We start from the raw sequence: 27,489 nt of genomic DNA, 5'->3' as shown, positions 1-27,489 counted from the left end.
AAAGAAGCGTGCAGCTCTCACTGTGGACAGCGAGATTCTCTGCAGCTAGCTAAGTTGTCATCTGTTAGTGGCTGCTGAAGGCAGGATATAGTGCTGATTATCTTGTAGTCTTAAGTAGCTGTGGAAGCTGCTGTCATATGTGAACTAATTATGTCCCTGTGCCTGAGCAACTGCTAAATGGTAACTCAGTGAGACCTTTAGTTTTACAAGGAGTAACAACAGCAAATCTGTTTTCTTGAGCAAGCAGTCCAGTGCTGCAGTGTAACTTCCCTGGCTTTGCCTTTCTGCCTCCTTTTTAAATGGAGGTGTCAGGAATTGGTGGGAGGCAGGGTGTGTATATTTAATATTCCCATATATCCATATGCATATTTAAAAAAAAAAAAAGCAGGAGGGGAATAATTATGCAAGTGTTGTCATTCTCCAGAAGGCTGCTAGAGACAGAGCTGGATCTAACAAATGTTTCTGTTTCCCCAGTGTCCCAAGTGCAATATCTGTATTGAAAAGAATGGAGGCTGCAATCACATGGTGAGCAATTCCCTGAAAATGTCAGACCTTCCTTGTCCTAAGCAGAAATTTTTTTTTCTCCACTTCCCACTAACCAGTGCCTCCTGTCTCTTCTTTTTCAGCAATGCTCCAAATGCAAGCATGGTAAGTAGGATTTGAAAGCAGTTTTCTCGGCAGTGTTTGTTAGTGGTGATGTTATGACAACAAAATGTGAACATTGACTGAAATATTTTCCCCCCTAGTAAAAGGTGAACAGGATATTAATTACAGACTTGTGTGTGATAGCTTCCCCTCCATCCTGCTGGCTGTGATCTCAGCTGGGTTCTGATTCAGTGCTGGTTTGGCTCCCTCTCCCTGACATGTCCATTGTATAGAGAAGTCTCCATCTCTGCCATAATATTAACAGTGGAATCCATCTCGGAGGAGAGTATTAAATGCTTTCCATGTAATTATATTTGTCGTCAGCTGAAAGTACTGGCAGAACTGAGCCATTTACACAGATCAGCTTAAGTCCTTCTGCTTAGTGATGGAAATAATGAGCTTCAACCCAAACAAAACTGCAGGACCTGTGAATTGTTCTGTGTAACGTTATCTGTTGGACTTCTCAGTCCACCCCTGTGCAGTTAGCAGCCTGAGTGTCTCTGGCCCATTGTGTGGTCCTACAAAATGACAGTCTGTTCTTGCACTTATCTTTTCATGGCAGAATTAATTTCTGTTGCCTTAGAGTGAGATAGTTTGTATTCAGCCCTCTAAGTTAAGTGTGCCACTAGAAAATATTACAATATCAGAATCTTATTTGGAAGATGATTAAAGATTACTGTCCTCTCTCATTTCCTTTGCTTTGGGGTCCTCAGCAGCACTGGATGTGCTTTGATGGAGCTCTGTGACAAGGGTGAGCAGGCAAGTGCCAAGGTACCATGGTGACTAGCACTCGCAAAGGCTGGTGAACTCTGGAAATAAAAATTTCAGTCTCTTACTATGAGTAACACAGAGGTGATTCCTGTTGTATCAACTTCATCTCCATCTTTTTTCCTTCCCAGTAGAACACTCACAGCCTTGCTCTGAGATCAGGAAACTGTCACAGGGGTTTTGCTATTGCTCTCTTTCCTCCACTTTCTTCTTAATTCAGTGGCTCCTGACTTGAAGTGTCATAAACCACTGATATCTGAAGTTACCTGGGTACTTCCCTCCTCGAGAGAACTGAGGGCAGACTTTCTTTTGCATGAGTTAGTTCACTTGGATTTTATTGTTCATACTTTATTCAGCCAGAGGTCTGCATGGGGCAGTATGCCAGTGGTGGGGAGGATGCAACTCACAAATAAGACTGCAGCCTGCCTCTTCTTTAATCTAGAGTGACAGCCTGTGCAGAGCACAAGTACAGTTCTGCCCATTGGTCTTGGTGTACAGGATGCAGCACTTCAGGATTTACTTTCCATAGTTGCACGGGAGGCTGTACAATGAAAATCTTCAAGACAGGCTGGTATTTTTGGCTCACTATTGTGTTCTGTTATGCAAGATGATACAAAATGTATATGTTTCTTGGCTTAGCAGAAATATCTGAAAACAGATGGGCTGTGTCTCCTGAAGCTTTTCTTTCTGGGAGGTTCTTTTTTCTGTGCATCACAGTGGGTTTTTTGCTGTTTTCTGCAGACTTCTGCTGGATGTGTCTGGGAGACTGGAAGACTCACGGCAGCGAGTACTACGAATGCAGTCGGTACAAAGAGAATCCTGATATTGTAAACCAGAGTCAGCAAGCACAGGCCAGGGAGGCCCTTAAGAAGTACTTGTTCTATTTTGAGAGGGTAGGAGACATCTCCTTGGCCAGAGCTGCTGTAGCCTTTTAATGCTCCCTGCCTGGTGCAAAGGTCATTGCCAGCAATCTCCGTGCAAGAAACTGCCCAAAGAGAATCTATGCAGAATTTTCAGGCCCTGTTGTTTTTCACTCAAAACCCTGCCCTGCGAGTCCCATCCAAACCAGTAATGTCGTACCCAAAGCAAATCTTATTTGTTCCTGTATTTCCTTGTGCTAGAGAAAATCAGTATTACCTGTGTGCCACTGTACTGTTTTCCTGCAGGCTGAGTGCTGCTGCAGTAGATAGATACTGCTCCAATTGTTTCTTTCCAGGATCAGGGAACTTCAGTTCCTTGCAGTATGTCTTTACGGAGACAAAGACTAAATAAACTCTGCCATGTTCAAAGCTCCATTGGCTGTAGCAAAGTTTTCCTAAAATTTCCTGTAATCACGTTTTTAAAAGTTACAGTCAGAGCATCTCTGTCCACACAGCAGGCTCGATGCACCTGGCCATACAGTGCAATTCTAGAGCAGCATCTCTAGAAGGGAACGTGGTAGAGGTTAAATGCTGCTGCCTTTCAGTTTCCCTATTAAAATGAGCTTATTGTTCACACCATGAGCCAAGTCCTCTGTCAAAATAAATGTGTTCATTCCTGGCTCTCCAGACCAACAGGCTTTGGGAAGTGGCCATGTTAACAATGTGCACATGGATGTTGGAGTTCACTGAGCCCATGTTAAATGTTAATTTAAACTCTTGACCTTTCTATAGAAATCCTTTAAGTAGGGGAGTCACCATTACTTTCCATCTTGTTACACACAAGGTCATTGTGCGACCAGAGGGCATTCCCAGTCTGAGGAGCTGGGTTTGCTCCCTGCTCTTTGCTGCTGTCAGTCTGTTGTATACAGCCTCCGCCACTTGCTATTGGGGGTGCTGCCTTGCTGTTCTTTCCCACAGCATGTCTTGCCTTGCTGGACTCCTGCCCCACTTCAATTTCTGCTTGCTAGAGCTTGTGCTTTTACAGCAGCAGTACTCTGGTCTCATGCCATTTTTTCTTTCCCTATCTCCCCACCCCTTGCAGTGGGAGAATCACAATAAAAGCCTACAGCTGGAGGCACAGACATACCAACGAATCCAGGAGAAAATCCAAGAAAGAGTTATGAACAACTTGGGAACATGGATAGACTGGCAATACCTACAAAATGCTGCAAAACTACTTGCAAAGGTGGGTAGTTGTGTCTTGTTTGGCACAGAGAAGAGAATACACACCAGAACGCTAAATTCACAACACCAAGTGAAGAAGGGAATTTAGGGGTTGTGGATATGTGGGACAGTACCTCTGGTCTAGGACATGAACTAGCCAAAAACCGTCTGGAAATGACCTCTGTGAAGTTATACTTTAACTGCACAAATTCTTCTAAGGAAGGTGTAGGAAATTCCACCATGAAGTGTCCAGTCATCCTTGTCAGAAGGTAGCTGCTTAGCCTGTAGTGATTACACAAATGTGACTGTGCTGACTTCCAAGTCTGAGACTCTTGTCCTTCTTTTCTCTCTCTTCCTTCCACTCCCCAACAGTGTCGTTACACCCTGCAGTACACATATCCATATGCCTACTACATGGAGTCTGGTCCCAGAAAGAAACTGGTAAGATGTTTTGCTCTTTTGCTCATAGCTTTTTGGGGTGTAGCTGGCAGCATGCTGGGCTGAATTCCAGAGCTTGGCAGTGTCTGAAATATTAGTCCTGAGTTTGAGGTAAGGACAGGATAAATAATACATGGTTTTGCACCTCTCCACTTCAAGTTGACCAGCAACTCAGTCCTCTGATACATTACATTATTTTCCCAGGGCACTTCACTGCACTTCACTAACAAGCAATTTATCCAGAATGTTTTGAGGCTGGAAGTGTGTGTTTGTTCCTTGGTAAGACTTACCACAGTGCTGTGGGCCATATTTCATGTGAAGAGCTGCTGGCAGATAGCTTTTCCAGCCTTGAATCGGGGTTTAGCTTTGCTTTTTATTCCTTCTGTAAGTTCCTTGCTGGCTTGATACATCCCATGGGCTAGACATGTCCAAAAATAGCCCTGAATTCACTGAAGATGTTGTTTCTTTGACTCAGTTGTCCAGTAAAACCTGTTATCCAATCTCTCCCCATAGCATCATATGTATTCTCTGAGGCTGTGGACAGATGTTCTCTTCTGGATCTGACTGTGCCAGCGGAACAAGTTACTGCTCCCAGCAGTGGTTAATCTCTCTGCTCCACCTGCAGAGCTGCTCACAAGAGCATTTCGTGACCTGTTTATGGCAAAATGAGCTGAGTTAGGAGATATTTGTCACTTGCAGTGTTTTTAGTCTGACTGGGTTAATTTTGAGTAGTGCAGGTTGGGGAATGCTTGCACAAGAAACTCGTGGAAGAGGTGATGCTGTCTAGCTGAAGGTGGATAAGGAGGAGGCACAAACCTGCTCTGCCAGCACAGCTGTCAGCAGAATGCATTTGTCTGGTCCTCAAGTGTAGTGTGTGGTATGAAACTGCTCCACTAAACTAGTTTCTTGTTGCTGTCTCTAATTTTGCTCTTTGCAGTTTGAATACCAGCAGGCCCAGCTGGAAGCTGAAATTGAAAATCTCTCATGGAAGGTGGAGCGAGCAGACAGCTATGACAGAGGGGTGAGTGTTCTGCTTGCTTGAGCCTGCTGGCCAGATTTTGTTTGTTGGGCTTAACACTTCTGCAGGAGCACTGAGGCAATCAAGTGAGGGTTCTAAGAAACTAGATCCAGAAACTCACCTTTAGCCAGCAGATGTTGTAGAAGTGGAGTGCTCACTGCCTTATGGGAGAGGAGGGAGGGCTGCAGTGAGTCCTGCAAACTGAAATGGGACTAACAAAGCTCTGGAGGAAGCTGCATCTAGCCCCCTGGTAAAAAGCAGATTCCTTAAGTGTGTTGCTTTTTAGACAGAGCAGGAGCTGGGTAGCTGCAGAGGGAGCCCATGTCAAAAGGAAAAGGCTCTGCGATCTTGTGATGCAGAGTGTGTGTGAAGTGTGGAGGTTGGTGCTTCTCAGACTGGAGCTTAGTCTCTCCCTAAAGAAAATGAGCTCTTCTCTGGGGAGCTCATGCTAACAGTTTCTACCTTCTGTTTTACCAGGACTTAGAGAATCAGATGCACATAGCAGAGCAGAGACGGAGGACCCTGCTGAAAGACTTCCATGACACATAAGACAGGAGGAAGTGACAAAGTGCAGGGGTGAGAGCAGCGAGTGAAGTGATGGCAGCTTCACCGGGATAAGCAGGCACTGCCTCTGGGAGAACACGGCCAAGGACAAAGCCACCCCTCCCCTTGCAAGTCAGACACATGCAAACACCACATCTTAGTCCAGTTTGTTCTCTTATCTTTCTGTTTCTGTTTCTGCCAGGCTAGAGGCCAGATTTCAGATTGGCATATTTCCTGGGACATTTCCCTGCTGCCCTTGATGGTTTCAGAAGGGGAGGGAGTTTTTCTCTGAATGGCTGTTAATAGTATTAGATCATTACAATTTATGTAATTTTCAACGGTTGTACAATTATACAGACAAACCTTAGAATAACACACAACCCTTTTTAAAAATAAATTGGCAGTGGAGTGTTTTTCCTTAATCTGCTTGTAAATTTAATGGGCTTTTCCCCCTCTCCCTCTCCCTTCCTCTGACCCAAAAATCCTCCTAGGCACTGAAGGAGGTACAAAATATCTCAGCTAGATTTCCTGATGCTCCTTTAACCAGGGCATTGTAGCATTGGCATTGCACGAGGAGAGTGGCTGGCGTTAAGAGTGGCTGCTGCTGTGTCTGACCCAACAGTACCAGCGGTGGCCATGATTTAGTATGATTACATGTGACATCTCTTTTCTTGTAAATCAGCTGTGCAAAATCCTGCTACACAAACAAAAGCAAACAGAGGAATTGTAGGGGAGAGACCAGGCTAACACTGGGGGATATGCCTTGAATCAGGTCAGATTCTGCATTTGATGAATTTTAGGTCTTCCATGTAGATTTTTGCTTTACTTGTTTTTGTGGGGAGGATGTATTGCCAAAGTGAGTGATGAGGGAATAGTAGCATACAGTTGTTAATCAAGGCTTGGGGCTTTTGCAGAGTGAAACAATCCATTTTATAACAGTGCCATGCAGCCTGGTAAAGATTATTTGTGCCTGCCGGGTAACATGGCTAAGAAAATTTGATCCAATTCATCAAGGTGAGACTAAACACTGCTACATTATGAGGAGGAAAGATTATGTACAACACACTCCCTGGCACATGTTGGCAATGTGGACGGGCACTTGAATACAGGTGCACTGCTTGTGCAGAGCCTGCACCAAGCCATGCAGAAAATTAACTAGCAAAATTAATTTATTTGTATATTAGTATTGATACTGGTGGGGACTTATCAGAAAATTGATTGTTAGGAGCATGTGGAGCTTTTTTATTAACATTCTTTTTTCCTAATGTAAAATATACACTAAAATAAAAATATGAAAACCTAGTTCATCTTACTAGGGATTAACATGAAAAAGGTTACTTAAGTGCTGATGCTTGCCTGTTTGCTACAGGAAGCAGGCCACACATTAAGATTTCACAGGCATGTATGTCACCTGCACCAGGAACATGTTGTTTGCAGCCATTAAGGTGGAGCTGGAGTCTGATCTGAGGAAATCTTCACCTCTGTGGGGAACTCACAGAATTCTCTTCCATGCTGTATATGGAAGTGTTGTCTTTGATGCATCCCTGTACTGCTCTTACACAATGTCACTTGATAAAGATTAAACTGAAGGGGGGGGAAGTGCTAAATTCCTGCACTTCAGAATAAGCTAACTCTGCTGTTGGAGCCTTTTTCATGTACCTGAGACATGCGACCCAGGTATTTACAGCATGTATAATTGGGCAGACAGATTTTAACAAGAGAGGTGTGTTAGTTTAAAAGAGCAGCAGCTGTCATAGGAGCTAATCCTGTGGCCCTGCTTGTTGTACACAGCAGAAAATTTCAAACTGAGAGGCCTTTTCCTTCCTCCCTCCCTTCCCTGGTGTGGGATGTATCCTCAGGGAACGGGGGAAACATACCGCCGAGGAGCTGCTGGCAGTGGAGTGGGGGTTACAACAGAAGCGGCTGAGGGTAGAGCAGGGTTGCAGAGAGGTGGCTGCAGCCAGGAAGCGGGGCAGGGAGGGAGTCTGTGGTTTCTGGGAGCGGTGCTGCTTGCTTCGCAAGAGATCTCTGTAACTGTGGCTCCTTGTGTTCCTGCTCTGTCCAGTTCTGGCTCCCCTCTAGGCTGGAGCCGTACAGGTAGATATGTCCTTGGTCTAGCCACTGTCTCCAGACTTCATTCCCTTCTCTGCTCCCAGCAGCAGCCTCTTTTTGCTCTCTTCATGATATATTCTAGAGGTCAGTCTCTTCCTTCCTCTCCCCTTCCCAAATGATTGTCAAAGTCTGGGCGCACTGGACCCAGGGGAAGGTATAGCACAGGGGAAGGCTTGCTGAGACCCAGCAGTTTGCAGTGTGTAGAACCAATGTTTAAACTGTTATTTAAAAATGTAATGTGCAAAGTACTAATTAGGATAAAAGCTGGTGTTCTTGTTGGCTAAACGTAACTAGTGTAACACCTAATCTCTTTGCAGAACAGGTATGTGGAGTTTCCTAATCCCAAAGAGCTCTCACTTCTGTTACATAATTGTCCAGCTTTGAGCTAGATGAGAATAGGGTTTTGTTTCTCTCCCTCCCTGCCTCCTTCCCTCCTTCCCTCTCCCATGCCCCCACAAAATGCTTTGCTATGAATCCTTGTTTGTAGACAAGCTAGACCGTATAGTTGTGGCCAAACTTACTGAACAGACTGCTGAGGTGCTTGGCTGAGGGACAGTAATAAATATTGCACAGTGCACCCCCTAATTCTTTCAAATTTTCTGAAACTAGAGCTTTGTGAGCAGTTCTGTTTATTTTAAAAGAAAACAAAACACCCTTTCTGAAGGTGGTGAGAGTCCTGGTTTGCACGCACAGATCCTATTTCTATACTCTGTGGGAAAACAACAGGACTTGCTTGCTTTGGCAGCCCAGGCAGGGTGACTTCTGTGTTGGTGTTGTACAGAAAGTCCTAGGCTCCAAGATGAAACCTGCAGCACACTGAGAGTATTGGCGCTCTGTAAAGTGGCTGACACTGCTTGAGAAGCAGGTGACAGGAAGGAAACGGGAGTTCTCGACGCCAAAAGACGAGGCCAGTTTTTTTTCCCCCCGATAGGTACATGGCCCTACTCAAGTCGGCAAGGTTACATGAATGTAGGTGAATAGAAAGTGGCTCAGGAGCCATTAATTCTGAGGTACGAGTTTCCCTTTGGTGCAATACAGCTACAGATGTGGAATGTTTGCGCTCTCTTTTTTTTTTTTTTTTTTTTTACCTTTTGCACTTGTTTCCAGTTCCTGCGCCAGCCTGACACCTCTCCATCCTTGCATCTGATACTCTTTTATTTCAGCTTCGCTTGTGTTAGTGCATTGGCTGCCTCATCTCTAATAGTCCTCAGGCTTCCCAGACTGTAACAAAAAAATTTTCTACTGATGACGTAAACTGCATGACTGCTGCTCTGCGCGGTGGCACGTGCGCTGTGCCCACGCCGGGACAGGGGCAGCAGGAGGTTTCTGTACTATAGTCTTGCACTCTTAAATTTTAGACTTTTTAAGCAGGTGAAAAAAAAATAGAACTTTATTTTTAAATGAGGCACTTGTTCTGGGAATTCCTTTCCTCGCCCCCGTCCGGTTCAGGCTGTGGGGCGGCGTGGGTGGGGGGCTGCGCTGTGGGGGTGCCCACAGAGCTGCTGCCACCCCTCGCTTTTCTTCGCAGGCACTGGAGAGGGGCAGGGGCGGCGGAAACCGCCCGGGAGACGGTTGCCAGAGGTGTGCCCTTGGTTTATTTGAAATAAATTGTGACTTTCTAACTTCGGAGGTGTCCTGGCTCTTCTTGGGACGGGGGGACACGGGGGGGGGGGGGGGGCGGGAGAGGGCGGTGCCCGCCGCCACACCTGCGCCTTCCCGCCCGCGCCACGCCCCCTCCGCTGGCCCGGCCCCGCCCCGCGGCGCCGTGACGCAGCACGCCGGGCGGTTGCCGGGGTGACGCGCGAGGCCTGGCGGGCCGGGGGCGCGATGGCGGCGGCGGCGGCGCGGTCGGAGGGTCCCCCGCTGCCCGGCCCGCCGGGGGGCCGCCCGCGGCCCGTCTGCTCGCGGCCCTACTTCCTCGTCCTCATGGTCTTTGCCCATCTCTACGTCCTCAACGTGCTGGGGCTGCTGCTCTTCGTGCACCTCAGCGCCGGCGAGGCCGGCGGGCCGCCCGCGGCCCCCCCGCCGCCGCCGCCGCCGCCCGCCCGCGCCCTCCCGCGCCTCGAGGGCATCAAGGCAAGGCCGCGACGGGGGGGGGGGGGCGGGACCGGGGCCGCGCCGCCGCTTACCGCTGCTCTCCCCGCAGGTGGGCCACACGCAGCGGGTGGAGCTGGTGCCCGGCAGGGTCCACGCCGTGCGCACCCTCAGCCTCAAGCCGCTCCTCTTCGGTGAGTACCGGCCCCGCTGATCCGCCCCCGGCCTTCTCCCCGCCGGTAGGGCCGCGGCGGAGACCGGCCCGCGCTGCTGCCGGCCCCCCAGGCATGCCGGTAGCGGGCCGGCGGCTCGACGCCCCCCCGCCGGGGCCGGCTGGCGTTCGTCACCCGGTGCCGGGGCTGTGGGAGCGGTGGCCGCGGGTCCCGGCAGGCAGGTCTGGGAGGTTGCCGCCGGCCGCGCTGCCCTGCCGGCTTCCGCCGCCGCTGCCGTAACGGCGGGGCGGGGAGGGGGGGCGTCTGTCTCGCACCCGCCGCTGTCTTACACCCACTCGGGGGAAAATGACTTCTCGCCTGTTCCCTTCTCCTCCCTGTGCTACTTTTCCTTGGGGCTGCCTTAAAAAGAGTGTGATTTTGTTTAAGGTATTTCGATACAGTATTTGCGGAGGTTACGTGTTCTGGATGGCCCACTTAGAAGAATTTGGAAGATTAACCTTTTCAGGTTCATTCAGATTCCCTTTAAAATACTGTGCATAGACAGCAGATCACTGAAGACGACCTCGAAGAAGCTGCTCGGTATTAGGAAGGGACAAGAGATCCCCAAACTTTTGGTAATAAATGATGATAAAGCAATTTAGTGTTGGTGCTTCAGTGCTGAGGAAATGAGTAACAGGAGAATTGATAGGTTTAATGTCTTCCACCATTTTGCATCCTGTTCTAGATTTATCTTTATTTCTGGCTGCTCTGATGCACAACCACACAACATCTGTCTTTCAGAGATTTTAAAACCTTTACCTTTCTGTGATTTTTGCTGTGACTGGTAAGGTCTCATTAATTGAACTCTGTGTTCTGGAAATCCACTGAGAATATACAAATTAAGTTCTGGGGACAGATGATTACAAAATTCCTGCTACTGCAAAGTCAGAGAAAACCTGTTGTCTCTGAAAAGATAGCATTGACAGTCTTTTAGATGCTTTCTCAATAATATAAAAAGAGGGTTTTTTTCTGATTCCAAATAGGCTATATACACTGAAAGCCTGGCCATAAATCAGATAGGTTTCTTATTAAACTCCTTTAAGGCCGTAAGTATCTGGAAGAAACACACAAAGTTCTTTTGTCATTTCTACATATGTGGTACTCATGGTTTGCAAATTTCTAAGTGGATTTCTGCCTGACGTTCAGTAAACAGACACACCAACCTGGGACTGATACCCCACAGCGATCAAAAAAAAAAATTATGGCATTACCAGAACCACAGTCTGGGGCAATCACTGGTTTTCACTCAGGAAAACCACTCAGGGAAACTCCTGTTTCCACCTTCTCTGCCCTACCGGTACCGCTTAATTGAAAGAGTTCATCCTGGCCTGCAAGGAAGGTGCTGAAGTTGAGAAAAGGCAGGTTGGTCCTGGCAGCACTAATCCCACAACTTTTAACTTGTCACTCTGGCACCTCCATTGGTTCCGAGGGAAGCTTTGCTCCCTGAGGATGGTATCACAGACAGTGATGGACATTCGACATTTGAGATGCCACGCGAGTCTGTTCTCTTTTGTCCTTCGATAGGGAGTCCCTTATTTAGCAACAGCAAGTCGCAAGACAGCTCTTATCTCCCGGATGAACCTGCCAGGAGCCAGCTCTGACTTTAAAAGACTTCCAGAGGCTTCTCTATCTATGCAAATAGTACCAATCTACATCAACTGGTTTAAAAAACCTGATTTATTGCATGGCTGTTGTTTAAATTAGTGGAAGTGTGTATTTAACTTGGTTGTGTTAGACAAACCCAGAAGTCGCTAGCAAAGAAGGACTCTTGAATTTCTGGGGATTTTTTCTGGGACAGCTCATTAATGATTTAATGTGATCTCTGTGCTTTGGAGCATGGCACTGGGCACCATAGGGGAACTTGCGGTTTGTTTTTTAAATGTGGGTAAGTCATCTGTATTGAACCCAAGCGTATTTCATGGAGCTATGAAAAAGTCCCTGCCCTATTTTTTTCCCCCTCTGGCTACGAGACGTCATTTCTAAAGCTTGTAAGTCAGACCATCTGTGCATTTTTTAGTTAGGAAACACTAGTAATCAAATAATCCTATTAATGGAAAACAAATATCAGACAAAGCCTTTTCAACCTTCAGAGCTTTTATGTGTTCTGTTGTGTTTTCCAAACGCAGTCTGTTCAGAAGATACTGCCGTTGCAGGGACCACCTGGCAGCAGATTCTGTGGATTGGGTGGCAGTTTGCAGGACAAGGCAGTGGGGAGGAATAAAAATAGGAAATCTTGCTGTGTTTTTCTTCTGAGCCTCAGGGAACAGAAGTAATCACTGCACAAATGTCAGGGCACAGCTGAATTTCAGACTGAGTGTCTGAGCGCTCATCTCAGCCCACACTAAATCTGAAGAGGAGATCGCATCATGGGTTGTTGGTGTGCTTTACGAGCACAGGGAGGCAATGTGTCTCCATCAAACCGGGCGGCTCTTTCCACAACCGAGACTGCAGGCGTCATGAACAAGGCAGAACGCATTTCTCCCAAAAGCCGTTTTTCCTCTTATTTCAGTCCCAAGTTTAATCCAGTGTAGAAAACTTTCCATGGACAGTTGTTTGTTAGGCAGTAGAAATCCAACTTGTTTTCTCATTTGGGGATTTGCTGTTTTCTGCTCTGTGGTCTGGAGCATAGAACTATAGCTGTGTTTACCCCTACAGGGAATTACAGTCCCTACTTACTTCGGTGAGAGAGTGAGCTGCAGAGAATTTGGTGAGACTGAGTTTTGCCACCTTTTCTGTCTTCCTTGCATGTGGGTGGAAGGCCAGACAGCTGTGTAACGTTTCTCCCCCCCCCCTCCCATATCGGAACTGCAAGTAGCACCTATTGTGCTGTGGCTGGGGCTCACCTCCAAGTCCCAAGCAAAGCTGCTGTTGCACACCAAAGCAGAGGTTTAAACAGCTGATGTCCCACTCCTGCTCTGCTCTTTTTCAAGGCTCTTGTGATATCTTGGTATCTTCAGTAGTTCCCCAGTTACCAGAATCTTCTGATCCAAACTGAATTTCTGACGTTAAAAAATGGTTTTCCCTGTTATGCAGAAACCCTCAGCTATCTTTGCTCTGTGCTTTTCTTGCTCAAGAATGGCTGTTTCCTTTTACCTGTGCAGATGCTCATCAGCTCTCAGCGCAGCAAGCTGAAGGGACAGCCTGAGTGACTGCTCAAGAGCAGAGTTTAGCACTCATTTTTTAAGGGGCCAGGCATTGCTGGGGTGGGTTCCTCTCCCCCTTAATTTACCTTGGACTGTTCAAGAGTAAACGATTTGCTCCATTATACAAAAAGCATCACTTAGCAGTCAGGGAGACTTCCGTGTAATCTTTCTGGACAGAAAGCAAGCAGGTACTTGGACAGCATCAGTGTCTCAGGGTCAAATAACGAAGCTGAAATGGCTATCAACTTTGATGACAAGAACTAGAAGGAGCTGTTACTAAAGGTCTCTTCTAGTTTGTGCTCACCTGCAGAGTTCAGTTCAGTTTTCTTGTGCTGTTGGATCCTACACAAAGCCATCCATTGCAAGTCCTGGATCTGCAGAGCCTTGCGAGAGGAATATGTTAAATCTGTATCCTTAAGCTCTGTCTCAGGAAAACAGGCCCTATGTGTGGACTATGACTGCTTCAAATCACCTAAAATATGGACTGTACATCTCCAAAACACCAACTGCCAGGGAAAGGAGTTTTCTAGCCATAGGGAAGGGAGCAGTTTCTTATTGTTGGAATTGAGATTTTTCAGACCTTCCGGCCAGCCTGTTCAGGGCAGCGGTGATGTTTCCACCTCCGCACCGCCTGGTGCAGGTTCCTGTTCTTCTTCTGCCAGGCGTAGGCCTTGTTCACCACCACTTTGTCACTCTGTACTTCGCCGCTTACAACGAAGACCCCTGCGTGAGTGCCTCTCATGATGTTGTGGACGCAGGTAGCATCTATGTCCAGCCACTGCTGGAGCCGGGCGGGGATTTCAGTTCTGAGGAGCGGGCCGTGCTTCAGGACCTCCACCTTGGAGGGGTCCAGGTCGAAGTCCGAGATGGTGGTGGTGGTGTTCTTCCTCAGGATTCGGATTTTCACTGCTGTGGGGGTTGGAAAAAGAGCTGTTAGTTCTGTTTGCTTTTCATAGCTCTTACCTACTTAAACACACAGCCAACACAAGGCTTTCTTGCTGTTTCTGTCATGTGCTGATGCATCCATCCAAGCTCTTGTAATTGCAGTGAACTTGTAAAAGTTCTCATTTGAGGTTAGTTTCCAGTACTGAACACAGTTCTTCTCACTCCGCTTTTCTCGTGAGAGTGGCAAAGGCGTGTCAGCACCGCTGCATGGGCAGAAACCCTGTAGGAAGCAGGGGCACAAGCAAGTGGATGCATCAACGTCCTGGTGTCGTGCAAATTACTTGACTGTTCTCTGAGCTGGGATTTCAGGAGGTGACATGACTGCCACCTGCCCAGGATTTTTAACTTTTTTTTTTCATGAAGGTTGTGTGTCTGAATTCAGGACAGTATCTTGAAAACTTCCTGCCAGCTGATTGAGCAGAGCCAGTGCTGCCGCCTGCTTGGGCTAGGAGAGGGAGAGTCACATTACTAGAGCAACAGTATTGAAGTTTGAAATAGCTGACGTGGATTTTGCTACAGGTTTTTATGGGCATTGATTGAAATGTTGGTCTCCAAGGGAAAACCAGAGTAGTGCTTATGTTTAGCAGCCACAGACCAAACAAAATCAGAGCCCACAGAAATAAAATCAGGTCTTCACCTTGGGTGCTGCCTGGAGCTGGGCCCTCCTGCTACCAAACAGGTAAGTTGGGACCTGAAAATCCCTCGGATCTGCTGTAAAAGCTGCAGTTCCTCCAAGTCAGTTTGTTATGGCAAAGCCATTTTCTGTCCATGCCACTACTTGGCTGCTGGAGGGAATGGGAGGAAGAAATGGTGGTACTCACCAAAATCATTGGCGCAGAGATTCTCCAGGATCTCCCTGGCAGTGCTGGCCTCCTCAAGCTCGCAGTCCTTGCAGCTGGCTCGGGGCACTGCTGCAACAGAGATTTGGTTATAACACCCTTGTCAAGCTTCACTGGAAAAGGCATAATGAAATTTTGAGAGCTGCGAGTGGTGGCTTGCTGTTTCCGAGTGGTGCTTCCTCCCGAGCTACCCAGTCCCTGGAGAAAGAGCTCAGAGTGCCAGGGTGGGAAAATGTTACGCTCTCCTTTCTGCGGGTGGGGCAGACACTGCTTGTCCTGCTCTGTTTAGGCTTGTGTGTGTTGCTGCATGTTAAAGCAGCAGTGAAAATGCTTAATGAAGATCTAGTTTGGATGAAACAGTAAAGCTGCTGGTATGGCCAGACTCCATACAGTGATGCTGAAATGAGGTGTCTGTTCTCCCCCTTAACTGCTCTTGAATCTCCCCCAGTGTTCAGCAGTATCTGGGTGTTTTAATTTAGTCTTTCAGTTTTTAAGATTTTTTTCTTGTGTAACTCATGTCTGCAGAGGCTTGTGCCCCTTTGTGGTGTTTCCTAATGTTTCAAGAGAAGGCTTGCAAAACATTTCTTTTTGCATGTTTTTAAACCCTGGGCACAGCTGAAAGATCAGGGCTGCAGCTCTTCAGCTCCGCTGGAAGCACGTCTCGCTGCCTGGAGCCTACACACCACAAGCTCTCATGCTGTGCCTGAGCGTTAGGCTTTTACAGCGATTCCTTTCCCCTGCCCCAAACCCTGCGTGGTCTGACGGCACCCAGGGAGCTAATGAATACAGTAGAGAGGGGAACAAGCTGCAGTCAACGTTCCGCTAATTTTTTAAACACGGCGGAGTTCCCAGAGAGAACAAAACTAGAATTTAGATTTTTTTTTTTTTTTAATATAGCTTACAACCAGAAATATTAGGAATAGAAACAAGGCATAGGCCCATCCTTTCGAGCTTTCAGTGTTACATATGGAATAACATGAGAAAAAAAACCCAAACTTACTTCTCCTGCTCGAGGAATTTTCATCTGTGGACACTGCTGCGATGCACAGTTCATGATCTGCAGGAAACTTGCTGCAGTTCAGGATTTCGGGCCAGGGGTAGCCATAACAAGCCATGACGGGTGCACAGCTTCTCTTGACGGCTTCGCACAGGCTGCGGCAGGGGTAGATGAGCCTGGGGAGGGGATGGGGATTGCAGCACCTCTGGACTCCTCCTGGCAGCAGGCTGAGGGTCGAGCCCTGGCACCATGCTGCACACCGCAGCGCTAGGAGAGCTGTTTGGGGGTCTTTGATGTCTTTTGAACGTTCATGCCCGGGAAGCAAACAACGGATTTTTGAGGACAGGAGGGATGAAGGATGAGGCTGTTCGATACAGGCTGCAGCCAGAAGCCCTTCCCCCCACCCAGGGATCTTCTCTAGTTGTGCAAAGGCTGCTTACCTTTACAGGTGCCTAATTAGATGCCCAATTTCCTTAGCAGCTCTGTACTTTGATGGCTGCACCTCAAGACTGAGGATTTCTCTCTGCTGCTGGCACTGTCGGGCTGAGAAACCCCCTACATGTTTGGGGCAGGAGCTGCAGGCGGGGAGGCTGCAGGGGAAGCGGGAGGTGAAGCCGGTGGGTGCCAGCAGATACTGCGGTGTGGGGGGGGGGGTGGCCGGGGGAGACAGCAGCGGTGCCTGGGGTGGGAGAGCAAGAAAATCCAGAGGAGGGAACATAAGGTTTCTGCTCCTGCAAGATTAAATGCTCATGTTTCACTTTCAGAGGGAAGGTCCCTGCTGGGTAATCCAGTTGCCCCTTGCCCAGCAGGGCAGCCCAGCTTCTCGGGGACTGTGCTGATCACATTGCACACGTTTTCTCTTGGGAGGCAAATGCAGTTGCGCTCCCAAGGGGAGTGTTACTTGCCAGAGCTGAAATAACTTCTAAAAACATCTTACCTGTCCAAGCAGATTGGTGCAAAGAGGGAGCAGAGGAAAATCCTAGCGTCCGGGTGGCACTCCCTGGCCAGCAAGGGCAGCCAGCTGGAAGACTGCTGGATCACTTCTGGCATGGTCTCGTGCTCCAGCAGGTTGGGAATCCTCATCTCGGAGTAGCCGATATCGTAGCACAAGGCCATGTGGTGTGGAATGGGTGTGCAGCTGGAGGATCTCCTCAGGTAGCTCGCCCAGGCTCCTGGAGAGCCCCAGAGCAGCAGGCGCACCAGGAGACCCAGCAGCCATGGGCTGCCTGACCTTGAGGGGTGCCTGCGGTGGGCCGTGACCATGCTCAGAGCAAGCTGGGAGCAGGCGAACGGGCAGCACACCCTGGACTGAGCTGCTCCTGACTGTGGGACGCCTTTTATAGCCTATGAGCCACCTCTCTGTCAATCCATCCTCATTAAGTGCGGCCCTTTCAGAGCCCTCATGGGGAAGACAATGCTCCAATTTTCGTTTGCCAGCGGCCCCGATTGTTTGGATTTTAGCAGGGGTTTGGCTTAGATCAGCAGGTGTGGAAATGAGGGCAGTTGGGGAGGGATGAATGACTTGGCCCATGTGTCTTGGGGCTCTTTCAGCCAAGATTGAATCTCTGTTTGACACCAGTGCTCCAACCCATCCCCTTTCTCTTGCTCCAGGATTAGTCATTATTTCATAAACCCCAATGTTTTCCTCTCTTTTGTTTTTTGTAAAAGCAATCAAGTGTTGCTCAAAGTCAATTAGGAGGCATTTGTTTAGCTGGATCTATTGTTGAGGAGGCAGGGAGATAGGATGGTCTCACAGCCAGAAGTTAACCGTTTCAGAGAGCTGAGGGCAGAGAGGAACTAATTTGTAGCTGTGGAGCCAGGTTGTTTGCAGATGAGATTGGCGGCGCTTAGCTGGAAACCCCCTCACCTTGCAACCTGCGTGACAGAGCGTGCTTTCCAGTTAACAGAATTTTTACTTCATTACAAAGTCCCGTTACTACCGCTGAAGAGCAGGATCGTCCTTCCTCCAGCACGTAATTAAGATTCCAGAAGCCATCATTATTGTAGCCCAGTTTGGGGAACTGGAAATACTGGGGGCGTTGCTTGCCAGCACACAGTTCATTCGGACGTGGTGCCGTGCCATGAGGTTCAAACCAGCCAGCGGAAGCTCCAGCGCTGAAGCATCCTCTGGCACAAGGACCCTGTGCTGCCTGTGGCGGAAATTGTTTCCTCGGAGGGTGTTACGGATACAGCCGGCTGCATTGTGTTGCCGGGGCTTCCCAGGAACATCTCATTTTCTGCAGAGCTAGTTCTGGTCTGTACTTAGCAAGAAGCCAACTGCATATTGACAGTTTGAGTTGATAGGGTTGATTTAAGGTCATGGAATTAATTAACTTTTTTTTTCCCCCTTTGAGGATTGCTGCTGTAGTGGAGATAAAATGTGTCCTTGGCACATACTTGCAGGAGCTATAGGGGGCTGCAATTTGAAGAGCAGGACCTTGGGCCTAGGAGCACTTAAACCTGTCCTGCTTTAGTGGTTTTTCTTTTCCTCTTCAAAAGTCTCAGCAGCTGATCCCTGAAGAGCTGATCTCTACAAGATCCCTGTAGCAGTGACAGACATCAGCCAGAAGGATCTTCTCAACCTGCTGGGCCACAATGTAACTGTGCTGTGGAACGGGACCTTGCCAGCGCTTTGCAAGTGTGTGCCCAGTGCACCATGCAGTTAGAAATCTCTTAGCTTCACCGTCATCAGTGGATTTCTCTGCAGTTAAATTTGCTTGGGATCCTGGTATTGCCTGATTGCTGCTGGTGGTGTGCTGCAAAGGAAAGCTGGTGATACCAGGATGCTACCTGGGTGTGGAGCATGGCATCCGCCATGCACAGTGTCTTCCCCTTTAATGTTGCATTTGAAGACCATTTTTAGTGGGGGACCAAGGGAATGAGTGGGAATAAGTTTGGAAGTTGTCTCTTTGCTGTTTGAGTTTCATAGTAGAGCACTGTGCCAGGTTCCCCTGAAAGGTGTTTGGTTTTGTGCAAAGTGCCACCCCCTCCACATGAGAGCAAGGAAGCCTGAAACCCTGGCCATCACCACTGCCCACCGTAAAGATTTTTGGCCTCCCTTCCTGTAGAGCACCAGTTCCCAGACTGTGATCCACATGTCACCTTTGAAGTGATAATATGCAGTGATATGCACGTGTTTGTTCACTCCTTTGTCCATTGTGGTATCTGCGAGAGAGTTTAAGGGCTTGACCCCTGGATCCAAACATTTAGGAACTGCTGCTGTAAAAATACTCACCTCCAGCAGCTCAGGTGTATGCCTTTTGAGAGCTCTTCTGGTAGAAGGGTGGATGTGTTTGAATGTCCCAAACTTAGGCAGTTCCTAAATTTCCCCCCCACCTTTTTTTTTTTTTTCTTCTGAGTGGCCCGCCATCAGTATGGGGCCCACTGTGACAGTTCCTCAGTCTCTGTTGCTGCTCACACTTTTGCTGCAGAAATTCCCGACTTCCTGACGGAGGAAGAGTGCAAGCTCATCGTCCATCTGGCACAGCTGAAGGGGCTGCAGAAGAGCCAGATCCTACCAACGGATGACTATGAGGAAGCCATGGAAATGATAGAAATCAGCCAGATGGACATTTTCAATCTGCTGGACCACAATCAGGATGGGCAGCTGCAGCTCAAAGAGGTAGAGTATGGGACAAACTGGGGAAGGTTTGCTGTGGGATCTTCTGGCAGGTCCCCTCCTCAGATAGTCACTTGATTACTCATGTGCTTGGGTAGGGCCAGACCCCAGTATATACTGATCAGTATTTGCTTAATTTTATGTCTCCAGACTGGTGCTGGCCTTCAGCATGGAAGTTTCGGGTGGAACGTGCAGCAGTTGTCATGCTATTGGGAGGTAGTAAGGGTCCTTGGCAGGAGATGCGTGTTTTGAATTTGCTGGGTAAAATGTTCCTTGGGCTGTGGGTTTCCTCTTGCTGGGTGTCCTGGGGAAGTGAGTTTGTAGCATAGGCACTGCTTTGTGTGGCCTGTGGGGAGCTAACCATGCTAATTGACAAGGCACCAGCAAAGCCACCCCTATTAACGAACCTGGAGGGGGATAACAAGCACCTTGTCCACAGCTCTTCAGCACCCTTGCCCAGTATGGCAGGGTGCGTCAGGGCAGGTGCTGGCAGTTCAAGGATGTCAACCCCGTGGGCTCCCGTTTCAGGTGGGGCTGTGGGTCTGTACTGTCCTGTGGGCAGCAAGCATTGTGGAGTATGGGGAACTGTGGCAGTGACAACCCAGGGCAAGGCTCCTTTTCTCTGGAGGTCAGAGCCTGCTGAGAGCTCTCCAGGATACTGCATCTCTCTGTCCACATGAAAAGGAAGCCTTTTTGTTCCAAGCCCTTATCTTGGACAAGTAAAAGCATTCACTTTTATCATCAATAGCTTTACTTTCCCTTCAAGAGAAAGAGCTGTGCCCTCTCTGCCTCAGGACTGGTTAACCGAGTCCCAGCAGTAATTTGCCATGACCTAAACTGGAAACAACAGCACTCATCAGCCACACACTGTGTGTGGCTGCCAGATAATTCTCACTGCAGTCTTCTTTCTGCAGAGATGTGCTGATGCCTGGCTGGCTGATGCGCTGCAGAGGAGAGCCCGCCAGGCCTCAAGCAGGGAGTCTGTAGGGTTTCAGTAGTACAAGAAACCAGTGCCCACTGTTGATCCATTTATGAATTTCAGGTGTTGACCCACACCCGGCTTGGGAACGGCAGGTGGATGACCCCCGAAAACATCCGGGAGATGTACACTGCAGTCAAGGCTGATCCTGATGGGAATGGTAAGAGCAGCTCCATGGGAATCCCTTCACCCTCAGCACGCTGGACGCCTCGCACAGCCGTGTGGGGCAGAGCAAGAGCCGTGTCCCTGCCCAGGCCTGTTTCTCTTGCTGTATTCTTCAAAAGAAAATAACACTGCTTTAGAGACCTTTGTAGAAAATTAAAACCAGTGTAAACCTCTCATCGCAGCACTCCTGCCCCTTCATTACCAGTCTAGCAGCAGACTAGTTCCACTGCCTGGGCTTAGGATCTTGCAGAAGCAGGACCAGAACACAGCTCTGCACTCCCTCTCCCCCTGTCAGACCTGCTTTGGTTCCTGCCCCGCTGTAACAGGACCTTCAGGGTGTGCTTCTGCTCCTGTGGTCTGAGAGACTGCTCTGGATCTGACTGCATAGCTCTTGTTACCTGGGCTTCAGTTTTTAAGCTGCACCCTCCGCTCCCCGCCCTGTTTTCAGGGAGACTTCTGCAGCAGGCTGGGAGCCCTGTATCAGTGGCAGGGGAGGGCAGAATAAGTGGAAGTGAGGGTGGTTTTGTTGGTCAGCCTTTGTTGCTGACCCCCCTCTCTGCCGCTGCAAACTCTCTGTATTCCATGAGGCCGCTTCTGCCCCTCCTGCTCCTGGTCTCCCAAGGGCTCCTGCTGGTCCGGACATGCACTCTAACCTCTGCTGCTCTAATTAGAGTGGCCTCAATTAAGCAACTCTCCATTTCCTAATCAAATTAAGTGAACGCACAGACTCTGCACGCTCTCTTCCAGTGACCTGGCATTGAGAGCTGCCTGGGAGGAGTTGGTTTGAAGCAGTACCCGTGTGAATGCCTAAATATCCGGAGGGCACCCCATGCCCTGCTCTTCTGGGATGGTGGCATTCTTGGCAGGTGCAGGAGCGTATGACTGAGTCCTCAGTGGCTTTTCCACTGTTCCGGACATCAACAAATGGAAGGTCCTGTTAAAGTGCTCTTGGCAGGACCTTGCTTCCAGAGAGCTGCTTCACTCCGTTGTTAGACTGGTATGTGACACCAAGAGACGAGGTCACAACCTGGATGTGGCACTGCGTCACCAAAGACCACATGGAGTAAGGGGAAGTGGGGACAGGGAGACACTAGAAATAATAATGGTGTGGGTAATTTGGTCACAACCACTGGCACCTGAGGAACTGTCCCAGGCTGACCCTGGGGGCTGGTCCTTCCTCCTGCCGGAGGGTGCTGTGTGCCCGGGGAGCAGAGCTGGCACCACAGCAGCGCTGGGTTTGCTGCCTGAGTGAGCTCCACTCACAGCCCATGATGCATGCTGGCTGCCAGGCAGCACGCTGCAGCGTTCCACAAGCTCTGGTCCCAGGGACCTGGTCCCCAGTGCGGGGCTTCCCTTCTTCAGAAAGGGGAAACAACAAATGTGAGGATTTTTCTGAAGCCGACAAAGGCCGAAGTCCAACCCTTGTTGAGTCCAGTTGAGTGCAAACAAGAAATACTTGTGTTAGTAGAAACCACTTTTTACCTCTGGCTTTTCTGTTATTTCTACTTACGCAAGATCATACTCTGTTGTATTTCTCGCTCGTGTTTTGCAATTACACAAATGCAGAAGAATGTACCGCTTGTTTTGGTTTGGCTTTTTTAAATTACCATGCAGGGTCTTGTAGAAAATGTGGTCTGAGGTGTCCCACTCTGCTCCTACACGTGTCTATTTAAATATCTGAGTCACAAGCTCCAAGGCATCAGGTGGCGCAGGCTTTTTAGCTGTGGCATTGCATATGTTAGAACTGTATTGGCTATTTCTCTCTTTTGATGGATTGGTTTGTATGTTTTAGGAGCTTTTTAAAGTTCAAAATGGTACTTCACCTGTCCCAGTTCTGACCCTGCACAGCAGCTTCCCGTTCACTTTTGCAGGTTGCTGTATGCCCTCTACTCTGCTAAAGGCGAGAGCCTGGCTGGGGCCTGTAATCCTGCACGTAGCAGGTGTGGGCACAGTGGTGGACCCTGAATGGGGTTTGTCTGAGGAAGGCAGTTTCTGCAGTGCCCTCAGCTGGTGGTTTCTCTGAGTACAGGACACCAAGAACTATTATTACCTGCACCAGAGTCAGCCAGCTTTTCCTCTCTTCCCCTAGGTGTGCTGAGTTTGGAGGAGTTCAAACGATTGAATATCCGTGATTTCCACAAGTACATGGGAAGCCAGAAAGTGAAGATGAGTGACTTGGTGCGCAACAGCCAGCACACCTGGCTGTACCAGGGCGAGGGGGCACACCAGGTCATGAGAGCCATACGGCAAAGGTAAGGGCCAGGCAGCCGAGGGGCCGTTGGGTTTGTCTAGCCATGAGGACCACCTGTGCTGGGAGAGGCAGTGGCAGACTTGCTAATATTCACACTTCCTAATTGCGTGAAAGTCTTTGGAGTATAAAGAGCAATGAACACAGACACAAAATGGGGAGAGGAGGTTTTCATTAGAACAAGAATTTGTATTGTCCCATGGAAAAGGAAAAAGAAAAATCAAACCTTTCAGCATCTCCATTCACTTTTGGGAACAGCCCTATAAAACCAAGAAGACTTGGCATTATATGAAATAATTCATTCTAATTAGTAAACGAGCTTACTGGGAGAAACTGCCCATTTCCAATGCTGTCTGGGTGCCAGTAGTTCCTGTCATTTGCTTTAGTTACTCATGCATTTCACTGAAATCTGTCTTAGCTGTTCAGAGCTGACTTTTTAACAAGCATGACTTCACCTCAAGTAAGCCGAGTTAGTTTAATCCTCCGAGCACATGTATCACAGGGCAGCTCACAGCAGACAGGAGAACGTCTTACCCTTCCCTTCATCACAGATTTGGTACTGGGAAGCGTTGAAACCCAGCATGCAGGCCAAATCGTTTAGCCGTGGTGAGTTTCAGATAACTGGCTGGAGACTCCCTTGTTCTTGTGGCGCTGGTCCTCGCCCAGAACATGGGTGGGTAAAATCTGTCCCGAGGCTTGAAAACGGCTGTTGGCTGCTCCTTTTCTTCAGTGCATTCCAGAGGGAGAATGGGGTTGCATATTGCCTTGATTAGAGCAGGCTCTGGCTGGCACCTTCTCTGTGCCAGCTAGCCAGCACACACAGGCATCAGCATACTGCTTTTACGCTCTTCAGTTGACTGCTGTTACAAGGACGTGAAGACATAGCACTGAAGGAGGCTGTTAGTCCTCCCTGGGACTATGCGGTGCCTGGAGGGGCTTCGCCATCCTGCTTGGGTGCTGCGTTCCCTTTGCACCTGCCCCAAGGGCTTCACCAGTCTGGATTCTCAGAGCTCTGAGTGTTCTTTGGCAGGTCTCCAGACGTACCTGCTTGCCTTGGGGATGATCTCAGATGTAGCAGCGGAAAAATCCCAGAGCAGGAGGGCTCCGGTCTCCTTGATCACTTCCAGTGCCCCTCTGCCCTGGGGGGAGGCTGCTGAAAAGGCAACAGGGAAAGGTGAGTTAGGTGACAAGAATATTCCTAGAGCTAGTCTCTTGTTCACTCTCAGCAGGGGCCCTGTGCTTTGCTAACAGTCCCTGAGGTCTGTAGGTGGTGTGCAGGAGTCCAGAGAAGCCATGAGATGGCACATGAAGGCTCCAGGGACACACACAGAAGGGATCTTGCTGAGCAAGCAAAGTCTTCCTGAGAGCAGTCCTGCTGGAGATGCACCCTTTGGTTTTGGGGGTTTTTTATTAACCCTGACAAGGACTTTCTGAGCTGATGCTGATGGTCCAACAGATCTGTAGGGACCTAGTTATCTCTTGGCGTGCTTGCTGCAGCCCATCCGTCTCTCTGGTCTGTTGGGGAAGGGAGTTATCTTTCTCTGAATTTACTCGCTGCTTGGGAGTAGTGGCCGACCAGGGTGACGGTGCTTTCTCCTCACCTGCTCTTCTCTCCTCTTCCCCAGGGTAATGCGCCTGACTCGCTTGCCCCCCGAGATTGTGGAGCACAGCGAGCCCCTCCAGGTTGTGCGGTACGACCAAGGAGGGCACTACCATGCCCACATGGACAGTGGCCCCGTCTTCCCCGAGACCGCCTGCAGCCACACGAAGCTGGTCGCCAATGAAAGCGCTGCGTTTGAGACCTCCTGCCGGTAAGGTCTGCCTTGGCACAATCTGGAACGCGTTAGAGAAGAGGTGTGGAGAGCTGTTTCGCCTCACCTCGTGTGGGACTTGGTGCTCAGGTTGTGGGCTCGCAAACCAGCTCTGGAGATCGCTGGCATGAAGGGGTTTGAAGGGGGAGGTGGGTGAATCCTGTGGGTCCACGCAAGGAGGGCAGAGTGGTTCTGCAATGCTGCTGGGCCGTCCCCACCAGAGGTTAGAAACGCACCCTCACCGTTGTGGGTGGGCATTTTCTTTATTGTCCTTGTCTTGTCCTTGGAGAAAAGCTGATGGTGCAAATCACATATCTTGTGATGTCTTGGAGGAACCGCTGTATGTATGGTGGAGGGGCAGGGTATGGACAGCCCCTGTGCATCTCCTCCTGTTCCAGTTGTGTCCCCTGACAGCCACTCTGTCTTGCAGGTATGTGACAGTGCTGTTCTACCTGAACAATGTGACTGGGGGAGGTGAAACAGTCTTTCCTATAGCTGATAACAGGACATACGAAGAGATGGTAAATGAATCTCACCTACATGTTACCCCCTGGGGATTTTGAGTCCCTCTTTGAATGTCTATTCGCTGAGCCTGCAGGAGGGGTCCTGTGTGTGAGGTTGGTGGACTTTAGCCTTCGTAGCTAGAGCATGGGGAAGCAGTGCTCCGCTTACGGTCTTCTCCCTCTGAGGCCAAGGGAAGAGGCGCAGGGCTTTGACAGCTGCAGCTCTCCCCACTTAGAGGTGTGAGGGGCTGTATCTTGGCCTTGCTGCCATAACACGAGTCCTGCTTGCTTCTGTCTGGGCAGCTTTCCTCAGACTAAGTCTTGGCAGGTATGTTGTGCTCCTGTCAGGCAATATGTTAAGGAATGGGCGGGTGCTCAGAAACAGGTTATGGACCTCCAGGGGACTGAAACTGGCTGCTCCGGGTGGGTTGTGAAAGCCCTGTCCTGCCCAGCATCAGCCTTGAGCTGTCCCTGTGGGGTGTTCAGGCAAAGGGCAGGATGACGCCTGGCAGCAGAGGCAGCCCAGTGCGTGCACTTCATTCCAGCCCTGTTTGCAACACCTTCTCTGTGGTTTCTTGCCAGTCTTTGATCCAGAACGACGTTGACCTGCGAGATACTCGGAAAAACTGCGACAAGGGCAATTTGCGAGTGAAACCTCAGCAAGGCACTGCTGTCTTCTGGTACAACTACCTGTCAGACGGAGAAGGTATGGGCTTGTTTCAAGACTCGGCTCTTGGGAGGGGTAGGACTGCAGGAGGTGACAGCTGTCGTCTTCTTGCAGCAGCTAGATGCTCAGAAGAGAGCCAAAGGGTGGTAGCTGCCTGCTAGTGGGAACTGTAGCGTCTACTTGTCACCAGCTGGGTAGGAGCTTCCTGACTCTGAAAGGCCTTTGTTTACAGGCAGTAGGTCAGTGGCTCCTGATGTCTTTGGGGGACGGGACTAGCTAGCAAACAAAGACCTTGGCTGCACTAGCCATCGCCAGCTGCCTCCCATCCCGCTGTGCGAGCTGAAACTCCTGCTGAAACTTGGTCTGCAATTCAAAATGTTTCACTGATGTGGTGTTGCCCAAAGGGGTGGGGAGGGGAGGTAGACAAAGGCACGGCCATCAGTTCTGCAGCACAGGGAGGCATGGTCCACCCCGCACGAGGCGCTGCCGTGCTTGGGGCCAGCTCCTGCTTTATAGCTCAGCCGCAGCCTGTTGATATGTGTCCTTGGGGCTGTTTTTCTCATGAAGCGCAGCGTGGTTTTCCCTGACGGCCAAGCTGGGGGATTGACATGAATCTTCCAGGCTGCTGGTGAGTATGACTCCAGAGTGTTTTGATGGCAGATTTTGAGCAGTGGTGGGAGGAAGGAGTATAGCATTCCAGCTCCCCTGGGAGCAGCCCATGTTTCCATCTCTAGAAGGTCACAAGACCAGCATTTGGGCTGTTGGGTGGTAATATCAAGACCATCACTCTCCTGTAAGAAGAGCCCTGTTGTGTTTTTATGAGCAAATTTTTCCTAAATGGAGGGCGGCTGCTGATGCAAGTCTGCCACAGAAAAACGATGGGACCTCTGTAAAGAGAGGATCATTTAGAACTGCTGAAATGCAATCTCTAATGTGGCCTTGAGCCCCTGACTTCCACAGACCTTCTAGCGGCAGCACCCATCTCTTCCGTGCCAGCCTCCCCTTTGGGGAAGAGTTGAGAAAAACAGCAGCTGTGATGCAGAACGCAAGAGCCCCTTGTGCTGAGTGGAGACACGGAGGCAACAAGCATTTTGCACTCGGGCAGCCTGCCCTGGTGAACTCTTTGTAGGTGCTAGGGTGGCGTGGCACTAAGATGAAGGGGTGCCAGGAGGAGCCAACTCCTGTTAAGAAGATGTATCTGAGCCAAAATCCAAGCAGGCGCTCTGGGCAGGAGAGCTGCTGTCAGCGTTCACTGGCCGTGCCTCCCTGTGCGGCCCCAGCTGTGCCTGCCCGTGCTGCAGCACTCTTCGCCGCCTCCTAACAAGGCTTCATTCCACAGGCTGGGTGGGGGAGCTGGATGACTTTGCCCTGCACGGGGGCTGCCTGGTCACCCAAGGCACCAAGTGGATTGCCAACAACTGGATCAACGTGGACCCCAACCGCCGGCGGCAGCTGCAGTTCCAGCAGGAGATGGAGCGCTACGCGGGGGCCGAGGCCGGGGCCGGAGCCCCGGGCGAGTGGACAGTGGATAAAGCCTACAGCGGGGTGCACCTGGAGCTGTAGGGTCGGGGGGGACGGGGGACGGACAGACACGGCGGAGGGGCCCGGCCGCGCGCACGTGGCCTTTTCCCGCGCTGGGCGGAGGGGCGGGGCCGCGGGCCACGTGCGCGGCCGGGCCGCGTTGCGCGCCAATAAAGCGTGGAGACACGGGCGCCGCCT

The 27,489-nt window shown here is 49.8% G+C and overlaps 3 protein-coding genes across 9 annotated transcripts in view; 2 read left to right on the top strand and 1 right to left on the bottom strand.

Annotated features, from left to right (window-relative positions):
* ARIH2 (ariadne RBR E3 ubiquitin protein ligase 2) overlaps window positions 1–9,234 on the top strand; it is a 35,045-nt gene extending 25,811 nt beyond the window's left edge. For all 6 annotated transcript variants that reach the window (XM_052778846.1, XM_052778842.1, XM_052778841.1 and 3 more), the window contains 7 exons: window positions 475–525; window positions 627–648; window positions 2,155–2,306; window positions 3,376–3,519; window positions 3,870–3,938; window positions 4,873–4,956; window positions 5,431–9,234. In XM_052778846.1, the coding sequence (XP_052634806.1) occupies window positions 475–525; window positions 627–648; window positions 2,155–2,306; window positions 3,376–3,519; window positions 3,870–3,938; window positions 4,873–4,956; window positions 5,431–5,502 (594 nt within the window). In that variant the 3' untranslated portion in view covers window positions 5,503–9,234. The remainder of the gene's footprint in view (window positions 1–474; window positions 526–626; window positions 649–2,154; window positions 2,307–3,375; window positions 3,520–3,869; window positions 3,939–4,872; window positions 4,957–5,430) is intronic.
* A 147-nt stretch (window positions 9,235–9,381) lies between these two features.
* Window positions 9,382–27,481, top strand: P4HTM (prolyl 4-hydroxylase, transmembrane). Its single transcript, XM_052775600.1, has 9 exons — window positions 9,382–9,684; window positions 9,755–9,836; window positions 19,210–19,400; window positions 20,440–20,536; window positions 22,631–22,793; window positions 24,415–24,600; window positions 25,031–25,121; window positions 25,686–25,809; window positions 27,110–27,481. Exons 1-9 carry the CDS (start codon window positions 9,436–9,438, stop codon window positions 27,331–27,333), a joined length of 1,407 nt encoding a protein of 468 aa, XP_052631560.1. The 5' UTR covers window positions 9,382–9,435; the 3' UTR covers window positions 27,334–27,481.
* LOC128136308 (secreted frizzled-related protein 5-like) lies at window positions 11,533–17,086 on the bottom strand. 2 transcript variants are annotated; one of them, XM_052775607.1, is made up of 4 exons: window positions 16,716–17,086; window positions 15,782–15,954; window positions 14,764–14,853; window positions 11,533–13,906 (listed from the first exon to the last, which is right to left on the bottom strand). In XM_052775607.1, exons 1-4 carry the CDS (start codon window positions 17,039–17,041, stop codon window positions 13,572–13,574), a joined length of 924 nt encoding a protein of 307 aa, XP_052631567.1. In that variant the 5' UTR covers window positions 17,042–17,086; the 3' UTR covers window positions 11,533–13,571. The 2 variants fall into 2 exon arrangements, with proteins under 2 accessions (XP_052631567.1, XP_052631568.1); XM_052775608.1 differs by having other exon boundaries at window positions 14,764–14,850.
* Window positions 27,482–27,489: the final 8 nt, after the last annotated feature.

This window comes from Harpia harpyja, chromosome Z, assembly GCF_026419915.1.
Source record: "Harpia harpyja isolate bHarHar1 chromosome Z, bHarHar1 primary haplotype, whole genome shotgun sequence".
Classification (NCBI taxonomy): Eukaryota; Metazoa; Chordata; class Aves; order Accipitriformes; family Accipitridae; genus Harpia; species Harpia harpyja.
This window is presented reverse-complemented; position numbering and strand designations above follow the sequence as displayed.